The 25,471-nt window shown below is 46.7% G+C and overlaps 1 protein-coding gene across 1 annotated transcript; it reads left to right on the top strand.

Moving 5' to 3' along the window:
- The first annotated feature begins 6,164 nt into the window (after positions 1–6,164).
- AADACL4 (arylacetamide deacetylase-like 4) lies at positions 6,165–25,140 on the top strand. Its single transcript, XM_010850180.1, is given in 5 exon segments — positions 6,165–6,332; positions 12,387–12,603; positions 17,402–17,465; positions 24,364–24,725; positions 24,728–25,140. Coding segments are annotated over 5 exon segments (1,224 nt in total).
- The last annotated feature ends 331 nt before the right edge of the window (positions 25,141–25,471 follow it).

Raw genomic sequence — 25,471 nt, 5'->3', positions numbered from 1 at the left:
TGGGCTGATTCACCCAGCAGGGAGCTTGGGCTGCAGTCTGATGGGATGTGGACTTTCCCACTGTCCCGTGAGGCTAGGTGCATCCTGGTGAGGCTCAGGCCCCACCTCACCTTCCCCAGCTAGCTAGCATCCCAGAATTTTGCCCTTTGCAGAGGGTGGAGGGGCTGGCAGTACCGCATTGCATGCCCCAGAAAATGTAGCACCCCTCTCCAGGTACTCAGCCTGAGATGGGAGGGACCCTGAGCCCTTCAGGGGGCACCTAATGCCTCTCACATGATCTGGGTAGGTTACAGTCTCCCTGAACTCATTTTCTCACTGGTAAAATGGGGTTCCTAGCATTTACCTAACAGCGTGGGGTAGAATTCGGGGCTACCGCCTTGCCGTGCTTGGTGTCCCCAAGAGACGGAGGGTGATCCGAGCCCAGTCTGGATGCCATGTCCTCACGGCTCATGGGAACCTCAGGTGGCTGAGTACAGGAGCCACTAGTTTGCCACCCAGAGTGCCCTCTGTTGTTTTTCCTCACTGGAGTCCTGTTTCAGAAACTTGGTTCAAAACTCTGCTGTGACCAGTGATGCTCCACATGCCTCCAGATTTCAAATTCCAGAAAGGCACCCATCCATCAGTTCAGGTATGTTGAGCAAACCTCTGAGCACACACTGGCCTTGGGAGGCACGAGGGCCCTGGAGGGTGAGCCTTCTTCTACATGTCTGTCCATCGGTCCATTTGTCTGCCAGTCTGTCTATCCATGGTGGATTAGATGGGCTGAGTCCTCCTGCTTCCTGGCTCTGTAAACACAGGCAAGTTAGGTAATCTTGTGCTCATCTATATGGGGATGATCCCAGTACCTATCTCTTAGGTGGTGTCTGGCATTAATAAAATTTGCACAGGTAAGGGACTTAACAGGCTTCTCTGGTGGCTCAGATGATAAAGAATCCTCCTGCAATGTGGAAGACCTGGCTTCGATCCCTGGGTTGGGAAGATCCCCTGGAGAAGGGAATGGCAACCCACTCCAGTATGCTTGCCTGGAGAATCCCATGGACAGAGGAGCTTGATGGGGTACAGTCCATGGGGTTGCAAAGAGTCAGACACGACTGAGCAACTAAGCACAGCACAGCAAGGGACTTAACAGCTGTGCCAGCTCACAGTAGGCACTAAACCAGTGTTGCTGCTGCTGCTGCTAAGTCGCTTCAGTCGTGTCCGACTCTGTGTAACCCCATAGATGGCAGCCCACCAGGCTCCCCCATCCCTGGGATTCTCCAGGCAAGAACACTGGAGTGGGTTGCCATTTCCTTTTCCAGTGCATGAGAGTGAAAAGCGAAAGTGAAGTTGCTCAGTTGTGTCTGACTCTTAGCGACCCCACGGGGCTCCTCCGTCCATGGGATTTTCCAGGCAAGAGTACTGGAGTGGGGTGCCATTGCTTTCTCCAAAACCAGGGTTGGACCATATTTGGACCATATTTATTACTGTTTTTGGTATCGCTGTTCGTATTAGGACGTTATTGGAATCTGCATGAAATTAACACCCAGCCTCACACGCTTGGCAGAAACTCCTTCACCTTTGGCAGTGATCTTGGGAAGATGTTGAAGTCTTGCACCAGAGTCTGTTTCATGTTTGTGCACTTATCTCAGTTGGCTTTTCGTAGGGCACCGGTTTGGCAGGTCTCAGTAAGTGGCAACTATTTCACAGCTGCATTATTGCCTTGAGCACCTAGAGTTTCAGCCACAAGCAGCTCCACGGAATGTGCCCAACAGCATTTGCTTTTGAATCTCCTCTGCCTTTGGAATTTCAGGATGACTTCAAATACTCACAACATTGTCCTCACAGCTCCCCAGGGTCTGCAGCCCCATTTCTGCCAAGATAAATCCATAGTCTCATTGAAGTCACCTGGGGGTGAAGGGCTTGGGAACAGAATGGTCTGGGAGTTAAAACCCCAAAGCTCTGAGCTCTTCTTGTCCTGTTTGTGCCCCAGAGATCCTCCATCAGGAAGAAGGAATGATACTGGTTAAGATTGTGGACTCAGGACTAAACTGCTTAAATCAAACCCCTGCTCCAGTGCTTGTTAGTCTAGGGCTTCCCCTTTATGAGTCTCAGTTTCCTGGTCTGTGAAATGGGGATAATGATACTACATTACTTATGGGCTTCGGTTAAAGACTGAATGTGACAATATTCCTAAAGCACCTGGTGTCTGGCACATAGTAGGGGTGCAGCAAATATGAATATTCTCCAGTAAGTTTGACCCCTCCCCTTTCCCCTCTGGGTGGATGACCTGGCCGAGGTTTTGCAGTCTGCTGGTCCCTCCGGATCTAGTTTCTTGCCTTTTCTACTTCCTGACTTCTCTTCTCTGCCAGATGAGAATTAATACCTGTGCCAGTGTTGCCAAGAGTGGACTCCAGTACCATGCCCCTCCCGGGCCTTTCACCACCCACAACTGCTAAATCCCTCTGCTTGCATGTTGGAGGTTATTTGTTCATCTAGTTAACTACATGCAAACTCAAGTGGTTGGTACAGGAGCTCAGAGAAGTAGGAGTGTAAGTACAGTGTTTCCCATTGTCTTTTGCCTTATTTGATACAAGGCACCTTTATCCCCACTTAACAGATGAAGAAATTAGGCACAGAGGGATCCAGCAGCTTGCTCAAAGGCTCAAATAGGGTCAGAGGAGGAGCCTGACACAAACCCCATGCTCTATCCCCAGACCTCTCCTTCTTCATAAACACCAGGTTACGCTGAGTGGCCTCTGCTCTCTGACAGCAGAACTGTGGGCTGTTGTGAGGATTTGCTGGGAGAACCCATGTCCACTTGTGCTTCAGTTCTGGTCACATGAATACATGCTCAGTAGAACTTAACCCTATAATGACAATAATACTGCTTTTGTCTCTTTCCTCACCCACCAACTTGCAATAATGTAGGAGCATCAGTCACAGGACCTGTATATTTTAGATGTTTACTCTTCCTCTCCAACCCACTGCAGCTGATAGTAAAACCCAAGAGAAATGGGCAGGTGTTGGAAGCCTGATTGTAATGCAGAGGTGGAGAGTCCCACTGAGTATAAGAAAATCATAAAATTCTTCTCTTTTTTAAAAAATTATTTACTTATTTGTTTTTGGCCGTGCTGGGCCTTTGTTGCTGTGTGGACTTTCTCTAGTTGCGGTGCATGGGCTTCTCTTTGTGGCGGCTACTCTCTAGGTGTGAAGCACGTGCTCTAGGGTGAGAGGGCTTCAGTAACTGCAGCACATGGCTCAGTAGTCGGCAGCTCCTGGGCTCTAGAGCACAGACCCAATAGTTGTGGCACATGGGCTGAGTTGCTCTATAGCATGTGGAATTCTCCTGGACCAGAGATTGAACCCGTGTCTTCTGCACTGACAGGTAGAATCTTTACCACTGAGCCACCCGGGAAGCCCCATAAAATTCTTTCATGATGATAAGTTATAATCCTGTGGTTATTGTAGTACAGTCCGAAAAACAAAAACATGCCATCAGATGGAGTCAGTTTAGGTCCCAGGGTTTCAGGGTGGGACTGAGAGGTCAGGTCCACCTGGTCATTCAGGTCAGAGTGAGGGTTGGAGGCTGGGCATGGGGAGGGTGCATATAGGGGAATGGAAGGGGCCACAGACTGTGGGAGGCCACAGATGGGGTGGGAGCGGCAGGACCCTCCTTCTCATCTGCTGTACTCCTTGAAGTTTCTGAACTCAAAAGATGCTGATAGTGACTGGGTTTCATGTGGCAGAAATCACTGGAGGCTGAGGCAGAGCTAAGTCTGGACAACATGATCCAACACATGCAGGAGGACTAGAAAGAAGAAGAAGGAAAAGTCAAGGTTTTAGGAAGTAGGGGTTTTACCCTGAATTGGGTGCTGGCTCTCAGGAAGCTGGGCGATTCTTAATAAACCTTATTAAGAGGCAGAGAGGCTAGACAGAAACTGAAGCTATACTTGCCTAAGCAGCAGCAGTCACTCACGTGAGCCATTATTGGTCATTACTGTGCCTTGGACACTCCTCTAGGCCCAGCTCCTGAGGAGTGCTTGGCTTCCCCAGAGCTCAGATCCTGCTACATGTGTGGCTTTACCAGCTCCAACTCCTGCTGTTCAGATGGCTTCTCCTGCAGTAGCTTTGCCTTTCAGGCCCTTGGGTGGTTTCATTGCAGAGTGCCTTCTGCCAGACACCTCCCTGTGAACAAAGGCCTTTGCCTGGCACCCAGGAGGATAGATTTTCAGCAAGATTTTTGGGTGAGGGTTGGGGTAGACGCCAGCCAGTCCTGCTGGTATAGCAGCAGAGCAACTATTAGCCAATTCAACAAGGCCCTCTTGCTAGCAATTTCTGGACCTCAAGCCAAAGCAGTGAGAGGTGGGTTTTTCATTGGGTGTGCTATCTCAGCCCTTGGGTAAGAGCTGATCCTTATATCTGCAATTGTTTTGAGCTTTCTTTATTTCTTGCCCGTCAATCTCGTATGACTCCTATATCCTGTTATGGTTAACGTACATACATGCTAATTCGCTTCAGTCCTGTCTGACTCTTTGTGACCTGTTGGACTGCAGGACCCTGGGCTCCTCTGTACATAGGATTCTTGAGGCAAGTATACTGAAGTGGGTTGCCATTTCCTTCTCCAGGGGAATCTTCCCAACCCAGGGATTGAACCTGCCAGGCAGTCTGCAGGATACTGCAGTGTGAGTATCTAGAACTAGGAAGCAGAGTCCTTCTCATCTGAGATGTCTCACAGTACTCTTTCTTGACAGTGCTTTGCTGCCAGTGGACAAAGGAAAGATGTTGAAAGGTTCCATCCCATTTTCAAAGAGCAGGCGAAAATTGTGTTTGGAGTTAAGAGGCAATGCACCGACAACTGGCAAAAATTCAAATGTCATTTAGCAGCAGAAAAGATAAACAATTGTGGTATATTCATACAATGGAATGCTATACCAGAATGAGAATGAATGAACTGATACATACAACACAAAGATTACATACAACATGGTGTTCAAAGAAAGAAGCTGCATATAAAGGAACACTCATGATTCCATGTATACAAAATTCAGAAACCAGACAAATGAGTCTTGGCTGTTAAAGAAGGATCGTAGTTACCTCTATTGGGTGTAGTAACTGGGGGAGGGGGCATGGTGATGGGGAGAAGAGGCTCTTTATCCCTGTTTGGGTGCTGGTTACCTGGGTGTGTTAAGTCTTGTGAGAATTCCTCAAACTGATCCTTATGAATGAAGCACATTTTTGTATGCCTATGTATGCGTATATTTATTCATTATAGCTCAGCAAAATTGACTTGACAAATGAGAGGATGTTTACACACCCATGTTCACTGCAGCACTACTCACAGTTCCTCAGTTAGGTTCTCTAATTACCCCTCCTTACAGGAGAAGAAGGGTTTCCCTGATAGCTCAGATGGTGAAACATCTGCCTGTAATGCAGGAGACCAGGGTTCAATACCTGGGTCAGGAAGTTCCCCTGGAGGATGGCATGGCAACCCACTCCAGTATTCTTGCCCGGAGAATCCCCATGGATGGAGGAGCCTGGAGGGCTACAGTCTATAGGGTCACACAGAATCAGGCATGACTGAAGTGACTTAGCATGCATGCATGAGCAGGAAAGGAAATGGACATGCAGAGAACAGACTTAAGTGACCTAAGACAGAACCAGTAAGTGGAAAAGTCAGGATTCAACCCAGGAGGGCTGGCCTCTGAGTGGGTCTTTTTAACTTTGGGCTGTGCTGCTTCTCCTAAGGTAAACTGGAACATCCAAGTGGGGTCAGGGCAACCACCTGGTGTACGATGCATTTTGCCCACCCTGACCAGATGCCCATGAGGAAGATTGGCCACATGTGTCCTGTTTGACAGTGAAAAGTTCAGGCCACAGACTCCTATGCAGCCTGTAGGCAACCCCTCCCTTGGGGCCCAGATGCAGGTGCTGTTTGAGCCTGATCTTTACTGAGCATTTGGGAAGCCCCTCTCCTGAGACTCCCCGCTGCCCCGACAAGCGGAATTAGTTTTCCTGGTCCCTGTATTCCCTGAGGAGGTGGGTCACTCTTGCTCCCATTGGTCATGCCGTGAGTGTCTCAAGTCACAAGTGAAAGTTAATCCAAGAGTGGGAGGAAGGACAGAGCCCGTGTGACTGGCTCAGGTCCTGCTGAGCGCCAGACCCAAGCTCCTCGCAACCTTGGGAACATGGTTGTCCTGTGGCTGGTGCTTCCAGCTGCGCTAGGCACCTTTTTCCTGGGGGTCTTTGTCTGGGCTGTCTTTGAGCACTTCCTCACCACTGATGTCCCCTCTGCTTTACGACATCCTGCCAAGTTCCGATTTCTGCACTGCATATTCGTCTACGTGGTCACTTTGGTGAGTTGGCACTCAGTACCCTCATGAGTTGGAGTGAGCTTTCTCTCTCTCTCTCTGTTCCTCTCTCTAGGTCCCTTGAAGGGACAGGAGGGCCTGTTCTTCTTTCATTTGCTTTCTCTCTCTGTCTTCAGACCCTCCCAAGAAAGACAGACTTTGCTACACAGTGGGCTCTCCCTGTCTGCAAGTCCTGCATCCGTGGAGGAGGGGGGTCGACTACAAGAGATTGAGCATCTAAAGATGTTGGTATCGTGGGGGTCCTGGAACCAAGCCTTCATGGACACTGAAGGACAGATGGGAGACAGCCCTCTCTTTTGTGTCTGCTATTCTGTTTCTCTCCCTCTTCCCTTCCCATCCTTCCTCTCACCACCCCCCCTCCACCTCTTTTTCCTTCCTTCAACAGCATTTACTGAATGCCAATCAGCGGGCTCATTTCTGAGGCTTCCCAAACTATCCCAGACCCAGCCCCTCCCCTGAAATGGCTCGGAGCCCGACAGAACGAACCTGCTTCACCTACAGCATCTTCCACTTCATAGCACACAGGTGTCCCCCACCCCCAGCAAAGATTGCAAGCACCTGGAAGGCAGGGCCCACCTTATCTATCCCAGGGCCTGGCACCTAGCACATGCTTACTTACCATGTGCTGATCAATCCAGGGAATTCACCCAACATTTAAGAGTGGCTACCCCAGCTGGGCTCACTCTGAGCAGGGGTTTGAGATTTGGGATGAAATGGCACATGCCTAGAGCAGCAGATTTGGGAATAATTTGGCATCTAGTAAGAGGCAGGCAACTTGATTTAATTACAATGTCCCAACCATGGGTGGAGATCAACCAGTTCACACTGATGACCTGCAGGGAGAACAACTGTTGAAGGAAGTGAGAGCTACTCCCTGGCTGTGTGATTTTGGGCAATTAACTTCACCCTTCTGTGCCTTAGTTTCATTATCTCTGAAGCGGGAATAATTGTGTTTCTTCCATCAGGTTGGTAAGAAGATTAAGGTACCAGGTGACAAGGGTTTGGTGATATTTGGCAAATAATGGGCTTCCCAAGTGGCCCAATGGTAAAGAATATGCCTGCCAACCAGGAGACGTGGGTTTGATCCCTGGGTTGGGAAGATCCTCTGGAGTAGGAAATGGCAACCCACTCTGGTATTCTTGCCTGGGAAATTCCCTGGACAGAGGATCCTAGTGGGCTCTAGTCCATGGGGTTGTAAGAAGTCAGACGTGACTGAGCACTGAGCGCATTTGGTAAATAAGTCAAATGTGTTTCTTGGGCTGTTGGGCTGTTTCACCAAGGATACAGATGACTTTCAGAGAAATGAACAAGTCTAGCTTATAATTAGGTGAATGCTACTGCCCCAAGGAGACAGGCTGAGGAAGTGGTATGCACATCTCTCGTATTAATCTTGGCCATGCACTTTGCTGGAGGTCAGGTTGTCTCAAGCCAGCAGCTGCAATCTGCATGAAATTCCAGGCTAGTCTGAGGCCCTTGGACTGAAAACGATGTCCAAGTGGCCCAGAAAACCTGCGATCTTTCCAGCCTTTGGTGATTCTCCTCAGGCGTAGTCCACAAGCCAAACATCTCCTGATGACATCTGCTCCTGGGAGGTTCTGAGATGGGTCTGAGCTTGGCTGTGGAGGCTGAATCCAGCTTGTGAAGTTCCATCCTGGTCCCCCCAGCCCTGAGCCCTCCTAGAACAGACTGCTCACCACAGGTGACAGGGATAAGCATGGTGATATCCAAGTGGTTCATTTTGTTCCAGAAGACAGATAGATACAGAAGGCAAACAAATTTTAAGGAGAAGGAGGCAAAAACCTAAAAGACTCTACAGCCCAGAAATCAGGTGCATAGTTTTGTAGTCAGACAACTTTGGGTCTGAGCACTGAATCTCCACTTGCTAGTTTTGTGGACTAATGTCTTTGAGACTCTCCTCTAAAATGGTGAGGATAGCTGGAGATGCTTTTTATAGGGGTGAGGTGGGGAGTGAGTGAGAAATGCATTTAAGGTGCAGGGTATAGTGCTGGGTGCTTAGAAAGGACTCCATAAAAATAGATTATTAGCATATATATATATATATATATAAAATCTTTGAAGGCAAAGACACAGCAATTGCTAAAATCATTATCGATTTGAAGGCTATAATGATGACTTCATAATATGAATGGAGAAGGAAATGGCAGCCCACTCCAGTATTCTTGCCTGGAAAATCCATGGATGAATTTTCCATGGTTGGAGGAGCCTGGTGGGCTACAGTCCATGGGGTTGCAAAGAGTCGGACCCAACCCAGTGACTAAATCGCCACCATGAGTGACTTCGGGCTTCCCTGGAGGCTCAGGCAGTAAAGAACCCACCTGCAGTGCGGGAGACCTGGGTTCGATCCCTGGGTCAGGAAGATCCCTGGAGAAGAGAATGGCAAACTGCTCCGATATTCTTGCCTGTAGAATTCCATGGTCAGAGGAAACCAGTGGGCTACGGTCTATGTGATTGCAAAGAGTTGGACACAACTGAGCAACTAACACACACACACACACACACACACACACACAAATGACTTCGGCCTTCCTATAAGATATGAGGATTAATATAGAAAATGCTATAGGGTTCATTTTAAAAGTTAAGCTCTGCTAGAATATTTTGTAAAAGAATCTTAATATTCATCTGAAGTTCTAGACCTCAGACGTTCCTAAACTACTGATGGTCCCATTTGCAATACTACTAACACATTCCATTTATTTACTTATTTATTTGTGGCTGCACTGGGTTTTCGCTGCTGTGTGTGGGCTTTCTCTAGCTTCAGGGAGTGGGAACTACTCTCTGGTTTGTGATGCTCGGGCTTCTCATTGTGGTGCCTTTTCTTGCTGCGGAGCATGGGCTCTGCAGGGCTCTCGGGCTTCACGGTTGCAGTGTGCAGGCTTAGCTGCCCCGAGGCACGTGGAATCTTCCTGGACCAGGGATTGATCCCGTGTCTCCTGCATTGGCAGGTGGATTTCTATCCACCACACTACCAGGGAAGTTCTGATACATTCTTATAAATAATATTAGATGGGCCAAAAAGTTTGTTTGTGTTTTTCCAGACAATGTTACAGAAATAATATATTATACTTACAGTATTTATATATACATATAACATTTATGCAAACAATATAATATAGATATATAATATTTGTGTACTTATGTTTATATTATATGTATTATATACTTATATAAATATAAAGCCTATTATAAATATTATATATTTATAATGTTATAAATAATAATAGACAGTAATCAATCTTCCTAAATTGCCTCTGTCCTAAATGACTAGCTCTGGCAAATGTGAACTCATTTCTGGGAAAAACAAACCAAACCAGACTTCCCTGGTGGTCCAGTGGGTTAAGTGTCCACCTTGCAATGCAGGGGACCTGGTTTTGTCCCTGGTCCGGGAAGATCCCACGTGCCACAGAGCATCGAAGCCCATGTGCCACAACTACTGAGCCCGTGCCCCACCACAGGAGAAGCCACCACAATGAGAAGCCCTCACCGCAACTAGAAAATAGCCACTGCTCTCTGCAGCTAGAGAAAGTTCATGCACAGCAATGAAGACCCAGCACAGCCAAATAAATATTAAACAAAAACAAAACAAAAACAAATCTAACTTCCTGGCCGTATCTAGTGACCTTTCAGAATGTGGTGCTAAGAGATGTTTATCACCACTTTGCATTGTTCAAAATCCCTGAACCATTTACGCTTCAAGATGCTGGGATGGGCTCCTCGGATGTGGGCCAAGTGGTGGGAAAGGAGGTCATCCTCATGGCCCTGGGAACCTTGCTCTCCTCCAACTTAAGCAGAAAAGTAGTGGTTTTGTTTGGAGTTCCCTTTTGAGAAACCTTAGCCTTGGCAGTGGGGCAGCTGGCATAGGGGTGGGGTTGTCTCCATGGAGGGAATGCACTGGGGCATCCCACAGACCTTGGGCAAGGTCACACCAATGGCTGTGAGCTCACACTTGCCAGAACCCACCAGTGACACACTCCCCATGGGTGGTCACATCTGATTCCCAAGCTTCATCCTCAGGGACTATAGACCCAATTCTTTTATTTTACAAACGAGGAACACTGAAGCTCAGAGAAGGGAACGCTTGAGGTCTTTCAGTGAGATAGCGGTAGGTAGAGCTAAGTCTCAGAGAAAGCAATGGCACCCCACTCCAGTACTCTTGCCTGGAAAATCCCATAAATGGAGGAGCCTGGTAGGCTGTGGTCCATGGGGTTGCTAAGAGTCAGACATGACTGAGCAACTTCACTTTCACTTTTCACTTTCATGCATTGGAGAAGGAAATGGCAACCCACTCCAGTGTTCTTGCCTGGAAAATCCCAGGGATGGGGGAGCCTGGTGGGCTGCCATCTATGGGGTGCACAGAGTTGGACATGACTGAAGCGACTTAGCAGCAGCAGCAGCAGAGCTAAGTCTTGAATTCGAATCTGCTTGATTCCAGAACCCAAGCTGTTTCTAGTTTAGTGATTGAGAACATAAATTCTGTATCTTACTCATTGATGGGCAAGGCACTTGACCTTGGTATGCCTCACTTGCCCCATCTGCAAAATGGAACTGATAATTGTGCTTGACTTAGAAGGGTTGCTGAACAGTTTGAGCCAGGTAATAACCTAAAGCCCTTGGACCAGGATTGGCATGTCACAGGTGACAGGTAAGTGTCAGCTGTTCTTACTGTGTTCAGTGTTATCATCCTGTGCTATTTTCTTTCTGACACAGACACATACATATTCCATGTGAGGTCCATAGAAGAGATGATCTGACATGATTGAAATGCATTTATTACATGTGATACAATACCATGTAACTACATCTCATGAAATATTTCACTATTTATTTGCTTATAACCAGAGTGACCATAAGTTTAAAAACAATGGACTTCTTTTCACATTTGGCAGATAGATGGCCCTGGTACCATTGATCCCTCCTCCTGAGCCCATGGACTTCTCTGATAGGTCAGTTGGTAAAGAATCCACCTGCAATGCAGGGGACCCCAGTTTGATTCCTGGGTTGAGAAGATCTGCTGGAGAAGGAATAGGCTACCCACTTCAGTATTCTTGGGCTTTCCTTGTGGTTCAGCTGGTAAAGAATCTGTCTGCAATGTGGGAGACCTGGGTTTGATCCCTAGGTTGGGAAGATCCCCTGGAGAAGGGAAAGGCTACCCACTCCAGTATTCTGGCCTGGAGAATTCAATGGAGTGTATAGTCCATGGGGTTGCAGAGAGTCGGAAACAACTGAATGACTTTCACTTTCTTTCCTGAACCCATGGCTGCTGCTGCTGCTGCTGCTGCTGCTGCTGCTGCTAAGTCACTTCAGTCGTGTCCGACTCTGTGTGACCCCATAGACGGCAGCCCACCAGGCTCCCTCGTCCCTGGGAGTCTCCAGGCAAGAACACTGGAGTGGGTTGCCATTTCCTTCTCCAATGCATGAAAGTGAAAAGTGAAAGTGAATTTGCTCAGCCGTGTCCGACTCTTCGTGACCCCATGGACCACAGCCTACCAGGCTGTTCCGTCCATGGGATTTCCCAGGCAGGAGCACTGGAGTGGGCTCCCATCGCCTTCTCCGCAGACATCCCTAATTGGTCCCATTACTTTTTTCTGTTGAACACAAATGTGGCTTAAGCATCTGTCCTAATCCACGGGGGCAATGATGGTGTTAACCCAGGTGTTAACCTGTCTCTGCCATCTCAAGCCGGGGGCCAAAGAGAGCAAGGTTGCCAGTCATCTTGCCTTGGACATTGGCTTTGATGAGCTCAGTGCCCAACCACTCAGCCCAAACGTGGGCTAGCTCTTTGGCAAATTCTTACCACTGTTCAACCAAGAGCTTTTGGGAGGAAATTCTGCAAACCCGACCTTTATCTGGACACGCTCTGCAGAGCCTGTCGCTTGCTGATGAGCCCTGGGGCCATGCTTTGAGGCACACGAGAAACTGCAAGAACATCCTAGCAGTTACAAGGAGCAGGAGTCATCTACCATTCAGATAGACCCTAACCTCCCTAATCTCTCCCTCTCTTTCTCTTACCTCTAACAGGGGAATATATTTGAGAAGATAGGGGTTTGCTCCCTGCTCAGATTTCTCCAGTTTTTGCAGAAGAGTGTGAGAATCAAGGAGGATCCTGTGCTCGTGGTAACCAACCTGCGTTTTGGGACCATACCAGTCAGGCTGTTCCAGCCCAAGACACCCTCCCCCAGCCCCCAGCGAGGCATCATCTTCTTCCATGGAGGAGCCGCCTTAGCGGGGAGCCTGGGTTAGATCCTCTGCTGTGGCTTCACCAAGGAAGAGCCTCATCCACACACACAGCTTTGCCCCCTACCCCTCCTATGGGAACCTTGTTGGAGTTTCTCCAAGAGATCAGAAATGGATTGCCATTTCCTTCTCCAGAAAAAAAAAATCAGCAGTTGGAGATTTTTATTGGGAGTCCAGACTATGGGCTTTGGGCTCAAGTCAGCAGATGGTGTGGAAATGTTCTTTTTTATACTGTGATAGTCTAGGTCAAGGAGAGGGTGGTGAAGTGGCTGGGGAGGTGAGGGGGGTGGAGATGGCATTTATGGCCCTGCAGTATTGACTCTGCTCCCCTCGCCCTGCTCACCACTCACAGCTATTGCTAGTCCTATCTGTTCTTCCCCCACAATATTTCTCAAATGCACACGTTTCTTGCAGGCTCTGCAAGATCACTGTGATCTTTCTCTTGCCACATCCCTTTACTCCCACATCTCAGCAACTACTCTCCCCCGTCACTCCTGGCCCTTCATGGTCTCATCCTCACCCAGTAGCCAGAAGGAGCTCATAAAAGTATAAGTTGGAACTTGTCTGTCTTGCACTGAAACCCTTCCTGTGGCTTTCCAGCTGTTTTGTTTTTTTTTTAATACTTTTATTTATTTTTGGCTGTGCTGAGTCTTCTTTGCTGCTCGGGCTTTTCTCTAGTTTTGGTGAGTGGGGGCTACTCTCTAGCTGTGGTGCATTGGCTTCTTACTGCAGTGCCTTCTTCTTCTGGCTCACTGGCTCTAGAGAGCAGGCTCAATGACTATGGCACACAGAATTAGTTGCTCAGCGACATGCAGGATCTTCCCGGACCAGGGATCGAACCCATATCTCCTGCACTGGCAGGTGAATTCTTTACCACTAAGCCACCAGGGAAGCCCTAGGGTCTTTTTTCAAAAAATAAGTTTATTTGTCATTTTTGTCTGCGCTAGGTCTTCATGGCTATGTGCGGGCTTTCTCTAGTTGCAGCAAGCGCGGGCCACTGTGCTGCAGTGTGCAGGCTTCTTACTGAGGCGGCTTCTCTTGTTGCAGAGCACAGACTCTAGGGCACTTGGGCTTCAGTAGTTGTGGCACATGGGGTTAGTTGCCCTGTGGCATGTGGGATGTTGGTTCCCAGACCCGGGAACGAAGCCACATCCCTGCATTGGAAGGCAGATTCTTAATCACTGGCCCACCAGGCAAGACCCCTCCAGAGTCTTTAGATGAAACCTGAACTCCCCCAGTAGCTGGTGCTGGCCCTTCAGACCTCTCCTGCCTGCTCACCTGGGCCTCCCAGCGGCTCGGAGCGATCACTCTGCGGCAACCACACTGCTTGTGCAGCAGACAGTCCAGGCTCCTTCTCTCGGAATCTCTCTCTCTTGCTGTTTCCCGGCCTCCAGAGTTGTCTCCCTGCACTCCCTCACTTTGCAGGACTGGTGACCCCTTCTTTATTCTTCCAGTTCGATCTCAAAAGTCCCTCCCCAGAGTGGCCTCCTAGACATCTTCTCTAAAGAACTCTCCCTACCCACTCTAGTGCCCTGCACTATGCCCAGGGTCCATCCATCCTTGACATCATCCTTTAACATTTTCTTCATGGCAGTTGTCACAATCTGAATGTATCTCCTTCCTCCAGGTGTTTCCTTATTTACTGTCTGCATCCCCCAACTGAGAACGGAAAGTCTGAGAGTGCAAGAAAGACTTCTATTTTGCTTGTTGCAGGACTCCAGGGCCAGACCCATGGTTTTATTTTTTGAATGAATGTATAAGCATAAGATCTCTTCAAGAAAATTGGATATAGCAAGGGAACATTTCACGCAAAGATGGGCACAATAAAGGACAGAAATGATAAGGACCTAACAGAAGCAGAAGAGATTAAGAAGTGGTAAGAATACACAGAATTATATAGAAAAGCTCTTAATGACCTGGATAACCATGGTGGTATGGTCACTCACCTGGAGCCAGACATCCTGGAGTATGAAGTCAAGTGGGCCTTACAAAGTATTACTACAAACAAAACCAGAGGAAGTGATGGGGAATTCTAGCTGAGTTATTTAAAATTCTAAAAGATGCTACTGCTAAAGTGTTGCACACAAATTTGGATAATTCAGCAGTGGCCACAGGACTGGAAAATGTCAGTTTTCATTCCAATCCCAAAGAAGGGCAATGCCAAAGAATGTTCAAACTACTGGACAATTGTGCTCATTTCACATGCTAGCAAGATAATGCTCAAAATCCTCCAAGCTAGTCTTCAATAGTATGTGAACCAAGAACTTCCAGATGTTCAAGCTGTGTTTAAAAAAGGCAGAGTAACTAGAGATCAAACTGCCAACATCCCTTGGATCATATAAAAAGCAAGAGAATTCCAGAAAAACATCTACTTCTGCTTCATTGACTATGCTAAAGCCTTTGACTGTGTGGATCACAACAAACTGTGGAAAATTCTTAAAGAGATGGGAATACCAGACCACCTTACCTGTCTCTTGAGAAACCTATATGTGGGTCAAGAAGAAACAGTTAGAACTGGACATGGAACAATGGACTGGTTCAAAATTAGGAAAGGAGTATGTCAAGGCTATATATTGTCACCCTGCTTATTTTACTTATATGCAGAGTATATCTTGGAAAATGTCAGGCTGGATGAATCACAAGCTGGAATCAAGATTGCTGGTAGAAATATCAACAGTCTCAGATATGCAGATGATACCACTCTAATGGCAGAAAGTGAAGAGGAACTAAAGGATTTCTTGATGGTAGTGAAAGAAAAGAATGAAAAAGCTGGCTTAAAACTCAATGTTCACAAAACTAAGATCATGGCATCTGGTCCCATCATTTCATGGCAAAAAGAAGGGGAAAAATTGGAAGCAGTGACAGGTTTTATTTTCCTGGGCTCCAAAATCACTGAAGATGGTGACTGCAGCCATGAAATTAAAAGATGTTTGCTCCTTGGAAGGAAAGTTATGACAAACCTAGACAGTGTATTAAAAAGTAGTGACATCACTTTTCTGACAAGGGTCCATATAGTCAAAGCTATGGCTTTTCCAGTCGTCATGTACTGGATGTGAGAGGTGGACCATAAAGAAGGCTGAGTTCTGAAGAATTGACGCTTTCAAATTCTCCAGGTGCTGGAGAAGAGTCTTGAGAATCCTTTGGCCTGCAAGGAGATCAAATCAGTTAATCCTAGAGGAAATCAACCTTGAATATTCACTGGAAAGACTGATGCTGAAGCTGAAGCTCCAATACTTTGACCAGCTGATGTGAACTGACTCACTGGAAAAGACCCTGATGCTGGGAGATTAAAAGCAAAAGTAGGGGGTGGCAGAGGATGAGATGGTTTATAGCATCACCAACTCAATGGACATGAATTTGAGCAAACTCTGGGAGATAGTGGAGGACAGAGGGCCTGGTGTGCAACAGTCCTTGGGGGTCCCAAAATGTCAAACACAATTTAGGACCTGAACAAAAACAATGAACACATGAATACATAGATGGATGGATGGGTGAATAACTGGGTAAAGGGATATAAACCAACCAACAAAAGGGAGGATGGAGAGATGGCCACACAGGGGAAAATTTGCCCATGTGAAGAGATTAGCTGTCCCATTACATGTTCCCTGAGATTAGGCTGTACCGCCACCTGGTGGTAGAATATAATATCTGAACTTGCTGCCTGGATGCTGAGTATCTGCTTTGTGGGACTTCACTGGTGGCTCAGTGGTAAAGAATCTGCCTGCAATGCAGGAGACACTGGAGATGACGGTTCATTCCCTGGGTCAGGAAGATCCCCTGAAGGAAATGGCAACCTGGCAACCAACACCAGTGTTCTTGCCAGGAGAATTCCCTGGACAGAGAAGCCTGGTGGGCTGTAGTCTGTGGCGAGCACACATGCACACATCTTTGCACTGGCCCCCTTGTCCAAGATCACTCTTCCCTTTCAGAGGCCTCTGGGAGCACTCCATTTTTTGTCTGTGACTGTTCCTCTTCCTCTGCAGAGGAATGACATTACTGCCAAAAGTAACAGCAGGACTCACTCAGCAAATATTTTTTAAGGACCTACTATGTGTCAGACCCTCTTTGAGGCCCAGGGGACATTGTGGAGAACAAGAAAGGTCCTCATGGAGCTTACCCAAACAATGGGGCCGAGCAGTGAAAGAAAAACAAATGTGTGTGTGCTCAGTCGCTTCAGCTGTGTCCGACTCTTTGTGACCCCGTGGACTGTAGCCCGCCAGGCTCCTCTGTCCATGGGATTCTCCAGGCAAGAATACTGGTGTGGGTTGCCATGCCCTCCTCCAGGGATCTTCCCGACCCAGGGATCGAACCTCATCTCCTGCATTGACAGGTGGATTCCTTACCACTGAGCCACCTGGGAAGCCCACATATATATATATATATATGTATGTATGTATATATATATAATTATTATTCACATTCCAGGGCAGACATGCCCGCCTTCCCTCATCTTGGCTTTGTCTGTTTCAAAGCACCAAGCCTTCTAACTCCAAGGTTTCCCCTGCTGTCAAAGAAAACATTGTGGCTGGTGAGCCCCAAGGCATATCTGCTCCCCGACATTCAGGAGACTTGGGTGGATTCAGGTGTCTGATTTTAAGCTTTTTCTGTTGTCCAGGCAGAGGTGGCCAGAGTCACTTCAAGGGAAGCAAGAACGGGAAGAGAGGGGAGCTGTCACACCTAGTGCCAGCATTGCTGGTAGCTCTTCCTGTGAGCTGGGGGGCAGTGCTGGGCCCCGTGGGCACCAATCCTGGGACAGGCTACTCACAGGCAGCTGCTGCTGTGTTGGTTTTGTCTTGCAGACATATACCACAGCCTGTGTGGTTCTCTAGCCCGGGAGACCGACTCTGTGCTGCTGGCAGTTGGGTGAGTTGCTGGAGAAAGTTAATGGGTGTTACCTGGTGGCAGAAGGTAGGGTGAGGCCCCAGATGATTTGCAGAACAGAGATCCTAATCCTGGAGAGACATTCTTGCACATGTGTCCATGGAGACAGGCACGGTAGCATTCAAAACAGCCTAAACCAGAAACAGCCCAAAAGCCCATCAGCAGGGAGTACATGAATCAACGGTGGTGCTGTCAGCGTCACGTTACACTCACTGAGGCATTATGGGATATGGTGGAGCTGTTCAAATAAGTGAACCAGAAGGCACACCCATAATGTGGATGAATCTTGGCAGTATAAAATTTAGTGAGAAAATTTTCAAAAAATTACGTAAAGCGAGATACTCTGTCTACAGAATGAAAAACAATTAAAATCAGAGCAACACTTTTAAGGAATATGCATAGGCACAATGAAATTATGTAAAAAGGGAAGAAAAAGAATGATGGTTACGTGATTCAGGGTAACCATTCCCTCAAATGGGGCAGGCAGTGAGATGGGATGGTGCTGGGGGTATTAGAGGGTTGGCTGAAGATTCTGAAGGTTCTGGTTAATATCCTAGCTGTTCTCTGGGGCAATGATGCTTTTCACATTGTTAAAATGAATTACTAACGAACTTATGAACTAACTAGCTAGCTAATTAACTCCCGACCATGAAGGGACTAATGTTGGAAGCATCTCAAGGAAGCCATAACTCTGGGCACCTGGAGTTCTTTGAAAATAGGAGAGGGCTTTTGAGTGAATGGAAGGGGCTGTGGGGACCACTCACCAGAATTCTGGTTCTTAATCCAACAGATCACAAGTCATAGGGAAACTATTTAGAGAACACAAGTGAGAGAAGCTAAAAATGCCCCCTTTAGATTCAACCTCTAAAACAAGCCCCCTCAAACAAAGCAACTTCCTCAGTATCTCTGGTTTCCTTGATGAGATGGAGGAAGATAGCATCTTTCCGGTCCTCATCATCGTACCTCCCGGCCAGATGAGCCTCATGTCCGACATTCCACAGTTAGAGTGTCCACCAGACTCTACATCTCTGAGGGCTTAGTGATAATAAAAACATGCCTTGAACACATAAAGGTGTTAATAAGCACCTCCACTAATACCTTGTAGGAAATTGATGAGGATGTTATTCTTGGGCTTCCCAGGTGGCACTAATGCTAAAGAATCTGCCTGCCTATGCAGTTCAGTTCAGTTGAGTCGCTCAGTTGTGTCGGACCCTTTGTGCACACTAGGCCTCTCTGGCCGTCACCAACTCTCGGAGTTTACTCAAACTCATGTCCATAGGGTTGGTGATGCCATCCAACCATCTCATCCTCTGTTGTCCCCTTCTCCTCCCACCTTCAGTCTTTCCCAGCAACAGGGTCTTTTCAAATGAGTCAGTTCTTCACATCAGGTGGACAAAGTATTGGAGTTTGAGCTTCAGCATCAGTCCTTCCAGTGAGTATTCAGGACTGATTTCCTTTAGGATGGACTGGTTGGATCCCCTTGCTGTCCAAGGGACTCTCAAGAGTCTTCTCCAATACCACAGTTCAAAAGCATCAATTCTTTGGCACTCAGCTTTCTTTATCGTCCAACTCTCACATCCACACATGTCTACTTGAAAAACCATAGCTTCAACTAGACAGATCTTTGTTGGCAAAGTAATGTCTCTGCTTTTGAATATGCTGTCTAGGTTGGCCATAACTTTTCTTCCAAGGAGCAAGCGTCTTTTAATTTCATGGCTGCAATCACCATCTGCAGTGATTTTGGAGCCCAAGAAAATAAAGTCTGTCACTATTTCCATTGTTTCCCCGTCTATTTTCCATGAAGTGATGGGACCAGATGCCACGATCTTAGTTTTCTGAATGTTGAGTTTTAAGTCAACTTTTTCACTCTTCTCTTTCACTTTCATCAAGGGGCTCTTTAGTTCTTCTTCACTTTCTGCCATAAGGGTGGTGTCATCTGCATATCTGAGGTTATTGATATAATCTCTAGATTGGGAAGATCCCCTGGAGGAGGAAATGGCAACCCACTCCAAAATTCTTGCCTGGAAAATCCCACGGACAGAGGAGCCTGGTGGACTACAGTCCATGGGTTGCAGAATCGGACATGACGGAGCACACTGTTGTACTGTATATTGTACTGTTATTCTAGACAGCTGAAAAGGCTTGGCATACAGGTTTTGATAAGCTAGGCTGGGGGAGGAAGAAAGGCAGGTAAGGTTCTTCAGGTTGCCAGGGGCTGCAGGTGGATGGTGCCTGGGGGGAAATGCCCCGAGAACCCTAAGGGAGACATGATCATGGTCTGGGTGCTCCCTGATTTTTTGTCAAGACATAATGGAGTGTCTTAAGTAAGATCTTGGAGAATATGTGTTTGAAAGAGTTGTCTTTCAGCCATCTGGCTCTGCAGAGCCTTCATCCCTGAAGGTGGGCGGGCAAGACAGAGTCCAAGGAGGTGTAGGCATTTCTGTTTCCTACTCTAGCAGGCCTGGGATTCTGCAATAGAAAGCACATGCTATTTCATGACGTCAGGTTTGTATGTTTGACATTTGATGAGTCACATTCACTTCTGGGGCTTCCCTCATGGTTCAGTGGTAAAGGATCTGCCTGCAATGCAGGAGACCTGTTTGATCCCTGGGTCAGGAAGATCCCCTGGAGGATAGCATTGCAATCCACCTCAGTACTCTTGCCTAGAGAATCCCATGGACAGAGGAGCCTGGCGGGCTGCAGTCCCTGGGGTCACATAGAGTTAGACACGACTGAAATGACTAAGCAGCAGCATTCACTTCTAGGCGTGGCAAAGTGCAAGCTGAAGCTTGTGCTTGCTGCTTACAGGTGCTGGGGCCATCTCACCGTGAGGACTCCACAGAGGCGCATGTGCCTTGCCTGCGTTTAAGTGGGAACCCATACTGATAACACTGAATTATTCATCACTATATTGCTTATTGCGGAAATGTGGCGAAGTTATAAGCAATCAACCCACCCTACTCTTTATTTATTTTTTTAAATATATTTATCTATTTGGCTGCTCCAGGTCCTAGTTGTGGCATGTGGGGTCTATTTCCCTGACCAGGGATGGAACCTAGGCCCCCTGAACTGGGAGTATGGAATCTTAACCACTGGACCACGAGGGAAGTCCCCAAATTGTATTCTTAAAAATGATGCTTTAGGAAACCTTTTATAGGAAATAAAATCCAAGGTCAAATAGAAGGTAGTGGTTTTCAAACTGGGTTCCGTGGAGCACTAGGGCTTCCCTCACTGTCTCAGAGGTGGGTCCGGAGGTCAAAGAAGAAGTAGTGGGGGATTCAGGTGTCTTATCTTTGGGCAAAACCAGAACAACTGCATCTACCTTTTTTATTTGGTGGAGCTCCAGGTATCATTTTAATAAAAAAATAATTTTTTTTGTTCTAAATAAGTTTGAAAGTCACTAGCCTAAGGTGTCATTTTTCCTTATGGAATTCTCAATTTAATCTTACAAGTAGAATGAGGTTTTTTTTTTTTTAATGCTTTTAAGTTGCAAGAACTGAAAAGACAACTAGCAACAGCCTCAAATAAAATTTAAGATAACAACCATATTTTAAATAAGTTCTCTAATCCTAGTTTAGTTAAGCTGTTAACTGGTTTAGCCAAGCTGTTTCTATTTTTTAAACGTATTGCTTTCCGTTATTCCAGTCTTGATTCATGTGTTAGTTAGCTTGTGTTAGGCCGGGGTTCAATCTCTGGGTAAGGAAGATCCCCTGGAGAAGGAAATGGCACCCCACTCCAGTACTCTTGCCTGGAAAATTCCATGGATGAAGGATGGCACCCCACTCCAGTACTCTTGCCTGGAAAATTCCATGGATGAAGGAGCCTTGTAGGCTACAGTCCATGGGGTTGCGAAGAGTCGGACATGACTGAGCAACTTCACTTTCACTTTACTATTTTTAGAAGTTCACCTGCTCTCCCAGCCTTATTGAACTATAATGATATATGCATGATGTCAATTTAAGGTGTTCAACATGTTGGTTTTGATATACTTACATACTGCAGTATGACTGCTACCATCATATCACAGAATTGGCATTTCTTTTCATGGTGAGAACCTTTAAGATCTACTCTCTTAGCAACTTTCAAGTATATAAAATATTATTGTTAACTATAGTCACTATCCTGTACTATAGATCCCCAGGACTTGTTGATCTTATAACTGGAAGTTTGTATCATTTGACCACCACCTCCTCATTTCCCTCACCAGCCCAGAGCCCCTGGTAACCACCACTCAACTCTCTGTCTCTCTGAGTTTTGGCTCCTTTAGATCCTATGTATAAGTGATGTCATACAGTGTTCGTCTTTCTCTTCTGACTTATTTCACTCAGTATAACATCCTGGTTTCATCCAAGTTGTTGCAAATGGCAGGATTTCCTTCTTTCTTATGGCTAAACAATGTTTCAATTTATATGGAACATCTAGATCAGATCAGATCAGATCAGATCAGTCGCTCAGTTGTGTCCGACTCTTTGCAACCCCATGAATCCCAGCATGCCAGGCCTCCCTGTCCATCACCAACTCCCGGAGTTCACCGAGACTCACGTCCATTGAGTCAGTCATGCCATCCAGCCATCTCATCCTCTGTCGTCCCCTTCTCCTCTTGCCCTCAATCCCTCACAGCATCGGAGTCTTTTCTAATGAATCAACTCTTCACATGAGGTGGCCAAAGTACTGGAGTTTCAGCTTTAGCATCATTCCTTCCAAAGAAATCCCAGGGCTGATCTCCTTCAGAATGGACTGGTTGGATCTCCTTGAAGTCCAAGGGACTCTCAAGAGTCTTCTCCAACACCACAGTTCAAAAGCATCAATTCTTTGGCGCTCAGCCTTCTTCACAGTCCAACTCTCACATCCATACATGACCACAGGAAAAACCATAGCCTTGACTAAATGAACCTTTGTTGGCAAAGTAATGTCTCTGCTTTTGAATATGCTATCTAAGTTGGTCATAACTTTCCTTCCAAGGAGTAAGCGTCGTTTAATTTCATGGCTGCAGTCACCATCTGCAGTGATTCTGGAGCCCTCAAAAATAAAGTCTGCCACTGTTTCCACTGTTTCCCCATCTATTTCCCATGAAGTGATGGGACCGGATGCCATGATCTTCGTTTTCTGAATGTTGAGCTTTAAGCCAACTTTTTCACTCTCCACTTTCACTTTCACCAAGGGGCTTTTTAGTTCCTCTTCACTTTCTGCCATAAGGATGGTGTCATCTGCATATCTGAGGTTATTGATGTTTCTCCCAGCAATCTTGATTCCAGCTTGTGTTTCTTCCAGTTCAGCGTTTCTCATGATGTACTCTGCATATAAGTTAAATAAACAGGGTGACAATATACAGCCTTGACGAACTCCTTTTCCTATTTGGAACCAGTCTGTTGTTCCATGTCCAGTTCTAACTGTTGCTTCCTGACCTGCATACAAATTTCTCAAGAGGCAGGTCAGGTGGTCTGGTATTCCCATCTCTCAGAATTTCCCACAGTTTATTGTGATCCACACAGTCAAAGGCTTTGGCATAGTCAATAAAGCAGAAATAGATGTTTTTCTGGAACTCTCCTGCTTTTTCCATGATCCAGCGGATGTTGGCAATTTCAGCTCTGGTTCTTCTGCCTTTTCTAAAACCAGCTTGAACATCAGGAAGTTCACAGTTCACATATTGCTGAAGCCTGGCTTGGAGAATTTTGAGCATTACTCCACTAGCGTGTGAGATGAGTGCAATTGTGTGGTAGTTTGAGCATTCTTTGGCATTGCCTTTCTTTGGGATTGGAATGAAAACTGACCTTTTCCAGTCCTGTGGCCACTGCTGAGTTTTCCAAATTTGCTGGCATATTGAGTGCAGCACTTTCACAGCATCATCTTTCAGGATTTGGAATAACTCCACTGGAATTCCATCACCTCCACTAGCTTTGTTCACAGTGATGCTTTCTAAGGCCCACTTGACTTCACATTCCAGGATGTCTGGCTCTAGGTCAGTGATCACACCATCGGAACATCTAGAAGTCCATATTAAAGCTCCTTCTCTGTGCCCTTGAATTCCTGTGAGGAGACACATTTGGGGGCTTAGACAGACATCCAGGACGCTGACCATCAGTCTCTGGCACTGGGTCTGCCACAGCCCCAGTTGTGTCTGTTTTCTGACTGCCTACCTTCGCTATACCTTCAGTGTCAGAACAGTTCCCAAACCCCTTCTTCCCTTCCTGCAGCCCCATAAAAGAAGGCAACTCTGAGTCATTGGTGGGAACAAACCTTGGTCCATTACATTCTTCTTCAAAAAAAAATTCTACCTGAAAGAAACTTGCCCTTGACTTTCATTTTGGTTTCTCCTATCCTTTTCTTTCATGAGTGGCAGCAGCTTCATCGGCCTTTCTCGACACCTGGTCGTTTTACTTATGATGTGAACAGCTTTCTAAGTTGCACGTTTTTTTCTTGTTGTTCAAATCTCTTATTTTTTTAAATGGAGGAAAATTGCTTTATAGTATTGTGTTGGTTTCTGCCATACAACAACCTGAATCAGTCATAATTATATATATCCCCTCCCTCTGGAGACTCCCCCCCTGACCCCCCTACCCCCATCCCACTCCTCTAGGTCATCATAGAGTGCCAGGCGGGGCTCCCTGTGCTGCATAGCACAAGCTACACATTCTTGTATGGAGCGTTTCCATCTATGGAAATAGACAGAGCATAGTTTTGGAATCAAGGATCCCTGCCCACAAGTTAAGGAAAGGTTCTTCACATCCTCATATGCAAAAAGTAGGGGTAAGCACCCTTACCTCAGAGGGCCATTCTGAAGGTGTAATTAGAAATACCATTGCAAGAGGGAGTGGAAAGTAACATGGCTTCCCAGCGACCCCTGTTCACACAGGTGTGCTTCTGTCCCCTGCTTACTCAGGTACCATAAGCTTCCTGATCACCATTACCATACCATTTCCAATGATTGCCTGAATGCCTCCATTCACTTCCTGAAGACCCTGGGAACGTATGGGGTGGATTCCTCCCGGGTTGTGCTCTGTGGAGACAGTGTTGGGGCAGGAGTAGCGGCCTTGATCTCCCAGACCTTGGTGGGCAGGTTGGATCTTCCTCAAATCCGGGCCCAGGTCCTGATTTATCCTCTCCTCCAAATCATCAATTTTCAACTGCCATCCTTTCACCAGAACTCACACATTCCATTCCTCACCCAGAAGTTCATGATAACTTGCATGTTTAGATACCTGCTTATCGACTCCTCCTGGTGGGATGCCATCGTGACCCGGGTTTTATTCCCCCCAAAGTCTGGAAGAAGTACCGAAAGTGGCTCAGCACTGACAACCTACCCAACAGGTTCAAGAAGACAGGCTGCCAACCTGTGTTTCCTGCCCCTTTTAATGAGGCTGCCTATCTAGAAAATAAACACTTGTTGGATGTGGAAAATTCACCCCTTGTAAGGGATGATGAGATCATAGCCCAGCTTCCGGAGGCCTTCCTGGTGAGCTGTGAGAATGATATGCTCCGTGATGACGCCTTGCTCTATAAGAAGCGTTTGGAGGATCAGGGGGTCCCTGTGAAGTGGTACCATGTGGAGGATGGCTTTCATGGATCACTGATGTTGTTTGATAAGAAGTCGTTCTCTTTCCCATGCTCCCTGAAAATTATGAATGCTATAGTCAGTTATATAAAGAGCATAATGTAAGGTTGCGGCTCTGAGTAGGGCATAGCCATTATGGGTTCTGCTACAAGAGATTCTCAGTCAGTGCTTACTCTGCAAGGGAAGGGTGAGAAGGAAGCTAAGAACAGTCATGCTTAGTATTTGAGAAAATCCAAATTGTTTCCTTTCAGTGCCAACAGTGTTCAATTCTGGATCTAGCAACATTCTCTAACCTTCTCATTCAAGTGAAATAAATACTCAATGGAGAAAAAAAAAAATGCCTTTAAAGTTTCTCAACACTCTGACACACAAGACCTCTGCTGAATGAATGTTGACAACTGTCCGTGATGGGTATATACCCATAAAGCTGAAGTAT

Source organism: Bison bison, unplaced genomic scaffold (assembly GCF_000754665.1).
Source record: "Bison bison bison isolate TAMUID 2011002044 unplaced genomic scaffold, Bison_UMD1.0 scf7180017864289, whole genome shotgun sequence".
In the NCBI taxonomy this organism is placed as follows: Eukaryota; Metazoa; Chordata; class Mammalia; order Artiodactyla; family Bovidae; genus Bison; species Bison bison.
This window is presented reverse-complemented; position numbering and strand designations above follow the sequence as displayed.